The sequence below is a fragment of the Thermobia domestica genome, chromosome 3 (assembly GCF_964235325.1).
Source record: "Thermobia domestica chromosome 3, izTheDome1.hap1.1, whole genome shotgun sequence".
NCBI classification, from domain to species: domain Eukaryota; kingdom Metazoa; phylum Arthropoda; class Insecta; order Zygentoma; family Lepismatidae; genus Thermobia; species Thermobia domestica.
Window position 1 is genome coordinate 6,672,916 of NC_137456.1, and position 12,028 is coordinate 6,684,943.

The 12,028-nt window shown below is 35.6% G+C and overlaps 1 protein-coding gene across 4 annotated transcripts in view; it reads left to right on the forward strand.

The window, feature by feature from the left end:
• The first annotated feature begins 8,421 nt into the window (after positions 1-8,421).
• The window catches only part of Nmdar2 (glutamate ionotropic receptor NMDA type subunit 2), an 850,349-nt gene continuing 846,742 nt past the window's right edge, over positions 8,422-12,028 (forward strand). Inside the window, exon 1 of one of the 4 annotated variants that reach the window (XR_014130890.1) lies at positions 8,422-10,423. Coding sequence is in view for 2 of the 4 variants with exons in the window: in XM_081753987.1 (XP_081610113.1) it covers positions 10,105-10,423 (319 nt within the window). In the remaining 2 variants the exon portion in view is untranslated. The remainder of the gene's footprint in view (positions 10,424-12,028) is intronic. The other 3 variants (XM_081753987.1, XR_014130891.1, XM_081753990.1) reach the window with 3 other exon arrangements.

Consider the following 12,028-nt stretch of genomic DNA (forward strand, 5'->3'; position numbering starts at 1 on the left):
TTGTCCACCACAAAGTCCACTTGGCGGAGGCTGGGATCGAACCCGGGACCCCAAGCACCAGAGGTGAACGCTCTACCAGTGGGCCACCGCGGCCCCAGGACAAGAAGTAATATACGAGATGTATAGTTTAAAGTCAGATCTGAATCACTGTGGTGCGTTCTTCCACAAGGAATCGAACTCGAGATCTCGAAATCAAAAGTCACACGATCTAGTCATTAGATTAGTGAGGAAAACAAATCTCACCTGAGAAGCCAAGAAGAGGACATTATGCACATACGTGTTATTGATACCTACAAAAATTTGCGCAAAAAATGACGAGATACATATGTTACAAAATCCAGTATATATGATATATTATTAGTACAATATACTGTAATAGATTTGTACTAGCATAGATATATGATACGTGTAAAAGTTTGTTCAAATGTATATATCCATATATATTTTCAATACTGGACACAATAGCGGAGATTGTCGAAAATCCATAAGACAACAAGGCGAGTGGAATCGGAAAGCTTGACTGTATGGGAACGGAAAATGTCGTAGTGATAATTTAAAGCAGGTTATTATCCATATCTTATATATATATATGAAAATGTAGATATTTCTTACATGGAAACCTCATGAGATGCTAATGAGGCACGCAAGAGTCAATTAATTCATTAGATCAATCATGTGGAATAACCGATCCATTAAGCCCTTTAATCCGTTATTGAAAACGAACTTCTTACGTAATCTCTTAAACTGGTTTTAAAGTTTTTCTTGGATAATTGATGCCCGCCTTGAAAATATCATCCGCGTTGGAACATACAGTGTATACTGCATCACCTACTGTTGCTAGACTGGTCAAGTGTTCAATTAAAATGGTAAATAAATCGAATTTTCTGCTATTCCTTAGTGGCCATGGCGTTAAGGCAAACACATCACCATTTTGATGTCAGAATGGTTCGAAATGGAAACTAGGAGAGTTTACAATCCTAACGCTCCCTATTTCTGATCACTTGTGAGGTATCATGTAAAATCCGTCCATTCGGCAGTACACCGAGAAAATAAACCGTATGTAGCGTGTGTAAATTTGTATCTTACATTTGTATATCAGGTAGTTTTTCTGCTTAACATAAAGCAAACATATAACTGAAAACTCTTGTTTTATAATTTATGTATAAGTGTTACATCTATACGTATTTTCCGTATGAAATAATATAGACGATCATGATCTCACATACAAATGGACGTACGAGGGTCATGCGGAAACTGGTACCCGTTCGTACAATAAAGACACAGTAGTACATATCAACAAATATACACATTTTTATTGGAAAGAGCATACTTTACATTACTTCTCCACATAATCACCAAGTAAATTGAGGCATTTGTCATACCGTGTGATGAGTATTTGTATTTCAGCGTCATAGTCCTCCGCCGCCAGCGTATTGAGATACGTAGTCACTCCTTGTTAAAGTTATTCATCGTTGTCAAATCTTTTTCCCGCCAGAAAGTCTTTAAGCTTCGTAAAGAGATGAAAATCTGAAGGGGCCAAGTCCGGGCTATACGGTGGATGGTCGAAGGTTTTCCACTTGAATTGCTGCAGAAGTTGTTGTGTTTTCGCAGCCGCATGGGGCCTGGTATTGTCATGAAGGAGAATGACCCCTGTAGACAACAGACCTCGCCGTCGATTTTGTATTGCCCGCCCCCGCCGTAATTTCTTTAATGTTTCACAATACGCATTAGCATTAATTGTGTCTCCACGGGCCATAAAATCAATAAGCAGTACACTTCGTCGATCCCAGAATATGGTTGCCATGAATTTCCTGGTGGACGGAACTGTCTTGAGTTTTTTTGGTTTGCTTGGTGAATGAGCGTGATGCCACTCCATGGACTGTCGTTTACTCTCAGGTGATGCATAACAAACCCATGTATCGTCCCCTGTAATAATGCGATTCAGGAAAAAGTCTCCTTCATCTGAATAACGTCCCAGAAACGTCAGTGCTGCAGCCATACGCTTGGTTTTGTGCTCATCTGTGAGCATGCGAGGGACCCAACTTGCACAGATTTTTGAATAATGCAAATAATCTTTGACAATTTCATGAACAATTGTTTGAGACACATTAGGAAAATGTTCACAGAGTTTATCAATTGTGACGCGCCGATCGTTCCTCACGCATTCGTCTACTGACCTCAGCAGTTCGTCTGTAATGACAGATGGTATCCCTGAACGCTTCTCGTCGTGTGTATCCCCCCCTCCCCAGGTTAGAGTTGCGACACCAGCGCCGAACAGACGACTCGTCCATCACATTGTCTCCATACACCTCCTTTAATTGGCGATGAATTTCACAAGGTCGAACGTTTCGTAAAAATAAACACACTGCTGAACAAGACTGCACTTATTTAATATAAAAACACATCTACACGTGACGTTTCGATCTTCTAGCCAAGATCCTCATCAGACGTACATTCCGGAGTGTACGTCTGATGAGGATCATGGCTAGAAGATCGAAACGTCACGTGTAGATGTGTTTTTATATTAAATAAGTGCAGTCTTGTTCAGCAGTGTGTTTATTTTTCTGATTTTATTCGCAAGACGTTGACTATGATTGTGTGTCAGTTCGAACGTTTCGTGCATTAAGAAATTTAATCACGGCCCTCACTTCACAACTGGTGGAGTTCTCAATTCGTTTAATCATTATAAACGAGCACAGACACAACACAGGCACTGCTACCGCCATGCAACCTCGCACAGAGCAGGCAGACAAGCCACTGACGCGGTCTGACCTTGTCCAGCGGCTCCCCAAGTCGTCAGCGCTTCATGCGGCGCAAACGGGTACCACTTTTTAGATGGCCCTCGTATGTAGCATATAGCTGACGAAGGTAACATACATACATACATATATATATATATATATATATATATATATATATATATATATATATATATATATATATATATATATATATATGTGTGTAATATAAGGAAGACTGTTAGATATCAGACATCCTGCAAGGCATGATGTAACATCTACGGGCAGTGCCTATGTAGCATACGGATAACGTATGGTCTGATTTCTGTAGTAAGCAAGAGGTCTCTGTATATTTGTACAATATACCGCTGTCAGGAGGACGGGTTTCTCTCAGTGTGGGACTAATCTTTCTTTCCCCGGGAGGATGTCTTGATATTACCATACTATACAAGGAAGACCAAGGCTCTAAGTAGGGAAGTATTTATTTCTAACTTGATAGGCTATAAAACCACCTAGCAGGAGATCGGATGTTATTTATTGAACAATATACGTTATGTATACAAATTGAATAATGGACTTTCAACTATTTACTTAATGTTAAAGTTTCTAATTTGTCACAATTTGTGGTAAACTAATCTGTGGTCAATCCGTAGTGGTCGCTCCGAGAAACGAAATTTTACTACCTACGTACTTGCCGTATTTTCTTCGCTCTAAATGTTTTGTAAATAACAACACTAATTTTCATTTAGATTCGCTTTCTGTCCAGATTAAAATTAAATTACTAAATGTTGTATTAGCTATTTTGACATAGAAACACTAGACTCCATTAAGTAACACGTTACGCACACAGAACCATTAAACGCTAATTCCGTGAACCATGGTATGTTTGTAGTAGTGAAGTGTAGCACAAGGGGGAATATATTGTTTCAGAGCGCTGTTTTCATCTGTTACGTAAGATTCTGAACATGATTATCAGCTGGCTTATTTATTTTCATTTCCTCAGTACGTTTTGGAGTTAGTGTCTTTTTCCGTACCACAATTCTTCAGCTTAAACTTTTAAATTATTTTCTTTAAGTCTCAAGACTAAAGTATTTTGTAGTTTAATTAAATATGGCATGCCATTACTAAAGGCCAAATATTTAATATACTACATATCTGATACACTGATCTACACAACTAGAACCAATGCCAATAGACTAACGCGTTGACCCCACATTCTAATTAAGAAGTCACATATCCTAATAGTCATTTGGTAGCTCTAGTGTCCAGAATGTTCATGATTTAACGAATATATTGTCATTTCTATTCATGATTTCAAAAATGTGGTTAAATTTTAAAAAACAAAATATCAAATGTGAGCTTCCTTTGAAACAATGGTATTACTGCTATATCGCCGGACCACAAGGAAATAGTACGAAAAGGAATTCGCGAAGGCAAGAGACTTTTAACCGAATAATAACACGAATTCCCTGCTTTTGATCGACATATAATTTCTTCGTGAATATGATTTTCCTCTCGTCATTTACACTGAAAAAAAATGACTTGATCAGAAATACCAAATTTGTTTGGTCAGGCCATTTGGTTACTTTATTTGGTTAGTTTAACCAAAATTTAGTCATTTATAGCAAACGTGTTGGTCATGAGCACTATATTTTTGGTCAGGACATTTGGTTGGTTAATTTGGTTATGCCAACCAAATCTTAAGTGATTTGGTAAAGACAGAGTCGGATTTAGAAGGTAAAAATTGGGGGGGGGGGCTGGGGTGCAGTCCGAACCCAGATTATGATAAGTGTATGCTATATAAGAGTTTGCTATAAACTTTCAAAAATATATACTTATTAGCTTAAATTATTTTTGTCGCCCAAAAAACTGAGGGAGTTCTAGGCGCCCCTGCCTAGATCCGCCACGGAGTAAAGATTTGGTTTTCCTGACCAATGTGTTTAGTTACAAAGTCACGTGTTTTGACTTGACTTCCGGGTAATCTTTTTGGAAACTATCAGCAGTTTGAGCGTATGAAAGAGACAAATAAAAATTACTGTTTAGCAGCAGAAAATTAATATATTAAGCGTGAGATTAATTGTGTAAATCGAAGTAAGCTTACATTTCTATATATATTACTTTTTGCTATTTAATGTGTATTCGTTATTTTAGTGGCCATAATTTTGGCTTAACAGATAGGACTTTATATACAGATGAAGCGGGCAAGCTCCATTGACGACGCTAAGGCAGGAAGCAAAATTGAAGGGGCTGGGGTTAGGGCATTTCCTATTCCCCCACTAAGAAACTTCCGGAAAGGTATGTGGCTACCAGAATGAAAATTATTCTGCATAAGACTCAATAACTTGATCCTTATAAATCTACTAGCATCAATTACCCATTTCACTAGGTTAAAATAAACTCTCTAGGTTAAAATAAAATAAAATAAAACTCCTTATCTCAGGTGTTTAGTACCCGTGAAATAGGCCTACGCTGTTTTTGTTTTTAGTGGCATGGATTTAAACGGTATCGGAAGTTTCACTGTTCACGTCAGCGACCCCAAAAACTCTGGATTCCACACTAATATCACTCATTTCCTATCATTTTTATAAACAGGGTGTTTCAAAACAACACCGACAACTTTTGGAAGGTGATTCCTGACACACCAAGATAAGACAAAAAGTATAGACTAACCTGAGTGCACAAATGCTTCCTTTCGGAGTTATAGGCTGCCAAAAATATGAAAGAAAAATAACTTTAAAGGGCCATAGCTCCAAACCTATGGGATCTACCGCAGTCGGGTCAAGACTTCACTTAGGAACTAATATGTGGGCTATCCAAAAATACATGTTTCAGAATCCTAATGTACTCACAAAGCAATTTTTATAGGCGGAGTTTGGTTAAAGGTATATGATTTGAAATACTCTCTAACTACCTCCATAAAAGTTGTTGCGGAAGTACCGTAGGACTCTGAAACTTGGATATTTGTATAGGCCACATTCTAGTTTCCAAGTGAAGTCTTGACCCGAATACGGTAGGACAAATAGTTTTGAAGCTATGGACCTTTAAAGTTATCTTTTTTAATGTTTTCGGCAGTCTATAGCTCCGAAAGGAAGCATTTGTGCAGCCAAGTGGTCTGTAGCTTTGTTTTATCTTGGTATCAGGAATCACTCCCAAATGTAGTCGGTGTTGTTTTGAAACACCCTGTATATATATCTCCCCCTTCATGTCCCCTAAGTTGTGGAGCTGAATTTGGATTTAAACGGCATCGGAGTTTCACTGTTCATCTTAGCGACCCCGGAAACTATGGATTCGACAATAATATAGGTCATTTTTGATCATTTATTAATATTTCTCCTACCCTAAATTGCACCGTCAAAGCGATTTGATAACAACATCCCAGGTTCGAACCTCATCTATGTTGAAAGTTTGATCTATATCGGCCAATTTGTTCAAGAGTTATTAAGTTCTATTTATTTTTATGTATCTCCGCTTCCCACACCTCCTCTAAGTTCTGTCGTCCAAGTGAAATGATTCAAAACTCCCAGGCCAGGACCTCATCTATGTTGAAAACGTGATTAAGATCGGTCAGGTGGTTCAGAGAGTTATTAAGTCCCAAACACAGTCACTTTCATTTATATATATATATATATATATATATATATATATATATATATATATATATATATATATATATATATATATATATATATATCCCTCTGCCTTTCCCCTAGGTTGCTCTGTCAAAGTTGAGTAACAAAAATAATCCTAGAGCCCAAACCTCATTTATGTTGAAAAATTGATCGAGATAAGTCGGGTGGTTCAAGAGATTAAGAGTCACAAACATAGTGACTTTCAATTTTATTATATACATTCACCTGAATTGGTGTAATTGAATTTTATCACCATTGGTCATACCATCAATAAATAAAATAAGACGGTTTTGAAAATAAAGGAAACACTTGAAGAATATATGTGTTATATGCATAATACGGCCAGAGGTCATAATTAGTCTCACAAATAGTTCTCATTTTACATGAAATGGAAGCAAATGTCATGAATGGTTTCCTTAACAATTTTAAACCTTCTACCCATTTGAATGCCTCCCTTTACCCCGCCGTATGCGAGGCCACGGTGGGTCAATAGTAAAGCGCTTACATTTAGTGGGTGGAGTCCTAAGTTCGATCCCAGCCCAACTAAGCATTGTAGTAGGAAACATAGTATCCGTCAGTTTTGCCTGTTTTGTGTTTCCTCCCACATTCTAATTCCACAGTTTCTTACATCATCATTTGTCTCCTTCAGCCTAAAGGGGATAAGTCGTGGGACGTTAAACTGAAAGATTTTATTTTATATTTTTGTTGACGGATTTCCACCCCAATCACCAAACTTATTTTCCAATGTTCGAGGAAGGAAAAAGCAAAATTTTATTAAAATCGGAACGTGGGAGCAGAAACAAATTTTTGCTCAGCGGTAGAGCTTACACTTTTTTTTTTTTTTCACTAGTTTCTAAAAGACATTTCAAACTCTCCTGAAGATATTACTTTTCAATTCAAGATGTTTTTAAATTCTGTGAAATAATTAATATTGATGAACACTTTATAATTTTCAAATGCTCCTAAAAATTGACCGTATAAAACACACCAAAGACTTTTACAAATCATCGAAACTTAAAAATATTGTTAGGTGTTCTTACTTCCATACAGGAAGAAAATTTTGTTAATTTATTTCCGATATGAAGGTATGTAGTAAAAGATTTTGATATACTTAAAACCTGTAAATTCTTTTTTTTCGTTTGGGAACATTACTCAGCATAAGCGAAAACTTTTTTATTTCCTATGCACCAAACTGAAAAATATTACAGAATCCCGTACCGAAACTAAGCTTCAGGAACGAGAAGGCGAGAGTCATTAGGCGAAACGACGTATATGTATAGAGAGAAAAGTGTTGGGTAAGGAAGATTCTATCAGTTTTTATATTTTTACTAGCAGTGGTTGTTTATATTGGTAATGCTGAATAATATATCTTTTGCGGAGTAATTTCATATTAAGACTAGTGTGAAGACAAGATACTCCTATCCGTTTTCGTGGGAGACCCAGGTTCAATTTCCGGCGGGAGCTCATGTGGTTCGGATTCCACGTTAATCAGTAGGTCCACGTCTCATATAGTTTCGCTGCTGAAAGGGACGTTAAACTGAAATTAAACTCATTCAACTGGTATGAATATTGAAATAGACAATAATCTAGTATTCTTTATAGGATTTAGAACCAAAGTGTAAAATTATTGCAAGTTGGATCATCTATATTTCAAAATAACACTAAAAAAAGCTGATACGAATATGATCATTTTTTCACACAGAGACATCGTCCTATAAAATCAGAAGAAAGATTTCTCTACGAAAAGTTTAAGAATGGAAACAGGAATTGGAATGAGTATTGCCGATAGCGTATTACCATATGTATGCTTTATGTACTACACATATGCAAGTATGCATAAATGTATAAGAACAAAGAGGGATACTTGTATAGCATCGAAAAAAGACGAGTCAGTTGGTGTGGAGAGATGGATTTTGGGCATGCGTGGTGGGTGTAACATCGCTTGCCGTGTTGGCGTACGACAGGGAGGGGATGCAGCGTTGTATCTCCAGGAGTGGGGAGGATATGGCGCTTTTCCGAGTTTCGCTTTAGGCCCGAGATACCACCGGCGTAGTACGAGAGATAGGCCACGTTGCGATCATACACTGCAAGTGAGGAAGAGAAAAGGAGAAATCGTGCTTTCAAACGCGGCAACAAGACTTTCTTTTTTTCCGTCTTTTATCTTCCAATTGATTTTATGCGTGAAGAAGTATTTATATGCGAATAATTTTATACGACAATTCCTTAGCTATTATAAAGAATTGCCACTAGGAAAAATCCAGTAAAACTTTTCAGAACTTTGTGTAGATTTTAATCGAAGACAAATTTGTGTTAAGTAGTTCACACTTTGGTTTGCTCATTTTTATTGTAAAATCAAAAGAAGAAAAAAAAAACATTTAGATAGACAAAAGTGTGATATGTTCGTATTGTTAGTTCCAGAGCTCAGGGACTAGTGAAAAGTGTGTTTTTTTCTCTTTTCTTTGGTGTTTACGTGTGCGTGTGCGTTTGAAAACTTGTTGCGGAATTGACATTTGAGAATTTCTCTGATCCTCTTGCACGCTGGTGTGTGTGTGTGTCTCTGAAGCTGTCTTTGTGTTTGTGAGTTCACGTACAAGGGAATTCTCAGCATTGCGGATATTTCGATTGCAGTAGGCATTTTTCATTGTTTTAAACTATTGAAAACGAGTTAATTATAGATTCACACTTTGATAGATGACTATTGGATACTTAGGATGTAGTGATAACCAGATGTTTTGATGCAACACCTGGTGACAGATTTCTGTACCTGTCGAAGGAAACAAGAAGTGTGATTGGTGATATTTTTTAAACTTTCTTTTAGTATCACGTTATCTCCCCCTTCCTACACGACCAATTCTCCATCATTAAATCGTTTCTGTCTCAGACTTGCAGGTAGTAGAAACAATTTATAACTTGTCTGGAAACAAAATAACGATTTGAACTACTTAACTGCTTGTGTATTTACTTCCCACCATTGAAATTTTAATAGCAAAGTATCAATATTTGACAACTTTCTAAACTAGTGTGAGAATGAAACCAGTATTAGGTAACGCAAGTTCAGTGTTCGAATCTCGACACCGCTACTTTCTTTAACTGCTAGTTTTCATGTTTACTATACTATATTATAAATTTATGATTGATATTGTACTAAATACAATATGCAAACAAGTATTACAATTATATGTGTATTAAGTTGGTAATATGCCCCAAAACGGAAATTTATAATTTTCAAACAATATTTAAACCCCAAACAATAATGCAACTAAATATAGCAGTTTAAATGATTTTGTAAAATATTTAAGTAAAAAAGAAAAGTTTTGCTTAGGAGCAGAATCAGTATTTAGTTTAAATACCCAATAAAACCAGTTCACTCTCCCACTTTTAATATAACTACTCATACAAACAATTGTATTATACTATTTAAAAGATTAGTATTATATATTATTTTCTTGGGACTTAACGTATTAAAACTTAATGTTATTAAAAATATTGTGTGACATCTACGTCTTTTGTTGTTAAACCAAATAATGCCTTCAAAATTAAGGGTTGTTAAAATTTAAATAAGTAAATAAATTTTAAATTAAAGTCTTGATAAGTACAAGTTTAATGGTTATTCTAAAACAATGTCTGGAAAATATCGAATTATAATACATGAAATTTAGAAAGAATTTATTCATGAAAACTATTAGAAATTGAGGTGAGGTAACACGACATCCTCTTCTAGTAACATAATATTTGCAATGTTGCCAAATTTAAGCTCAACTCAAAAACAAACTTTTTGTGTTAAATTTGTTATTGTTTTTGTGGTGTTCATGACAATATTCGAACCAACGAATTGTTGGTTGAAGAACCATACATCGTCGTCAGCGAAACCGAAATTAAACGTGGGACTTCTAGTGCCGAAAAGAGAATTCAGAATATATCCACGATACATTTCGAATGGTATTAATACGCTCAATTCTCGAAGAGGCAGAAACCAATTTAATTTTTTGAAAAAGTATGATTTTACGTATAGTGGAGTGCGGTTAGAAAAGCTGATCAGTACGCCAAGTCCAACAGGTGAGTCAACTTCACGTTTTAACATTTGATTTTTTTTTTACTTACTTTATATATAGGGTTGCAATGTGTCCGTGTTTTGTACGGACTGTTTGAATTTTTGGGTCCGTGTCCGTGTCGTACAAAGCATAAAATAGGAAAATGTCCGTATTTGACAGATTTTGGAGCTGTTCGAAAATTTGTTCGAGTCGAGAATCGCTAAAATCTCGGGGTAAAAGAATTGTGTTTTTATCATATAACTTATAAATATTTTAGTTACTATTAAGAAAGTAGGTTATGTTTCTGAAAAGTGTCTGTTTTTCATTCCAGGGTTCCTTTGGTTAAATTTAATATACATAATTTAATGGCATGAGTTATTATATTTGTGTTTATGAAAAAAATATAAAACATGTTAGTTTCCAATAGTGTTCTAAGTATTACAATAAACAATTGTGTGATAACGGAAAAAGGTGATTTTTAGGTAAGAAATTTCAAAATATTTGTTTTGTGTTTGGGCATCGTATATTTGACAGGTCATCATTTTATAGTCTGTCCTTATTTTGGATTTAAAAAATTATGACAACCCTATTATATAACTGCTGTAAACTGATTAATCCAGGAGGTTGCTTGCTTGAAAAATCTGCTAGGCATTCCAAATTCCTCCACCCTAACATTTCTTTGTTATATTCTGCAGCTTTAATTTATATTATACTTGCGAAAATGCTTGTCCTTCAGACAAAGAATTAGGGATGCGCACCAGACAAGATTTGTGGCTGCCTCGTTTCGAAAATGTGCTGTAAAAGTGATGTCTTGACTCGAAAAATGTATATTTCTCTATTGGAGGAGCCGTGTCTCGACTCAAATTTTGTCAGGAAATCCCTGTCTCGACTCGTCTCGTGCGCATCCCTACAAAGAATAGATTAATGGAAACAGTTTGAATTATTTTTCTCCTCTTAGAATATAGATTTCAAGGATATAAATTTTAAATTAAAACCCATGACTTATTCTGTTCTGTGCACAGGGCCGCCCCTAGGTTAATTGCCGCCCTGTTCAATGACATCATTTGTCTCCCCCTTTTCTCCAGAAAGAACAAATTTTAAAAGCTACGATTTTAAGTATGCTACCACATCATGAAAAACGAAGGGGAGGGAAAGGAGCACTCGCACTCATAAAGGCCTAAATACTTCAAATACAATCTCATTGTGTATTTTTTCTTTAAATAATAATGTATTATGTTAGTGAAAGATAAAGCAAAGACCTGTAGAGGAAATATGGTAATCCTTTTTATAGAATTCAATATCGAACTTCAATCGTAATATTTCAGTTTGTAATTCCAGTTCAACTAGCTATTTTATCTTTATTTCTTTATTTTCCCCTTACATCTGTTAATTTTTTTAAAAAAGAAACTTGTCTTCATCTTCAGTGATAAGCAGGGCCCGGATCTTGTTGACCTAAAATTTTCTAAAAAGTGACCTATAAAATGACACTAAAATTCCTGTAAAATGACCCTAAAATTCACAAAAATTGACCTTAAAATTTACGTTTTTTTTTTTAAAAAAAAAAAACGTTTATTTCGTTAAACATTGTCATTTTTTGAATATCTATTGGATTTTAATTATCATTTCTCAC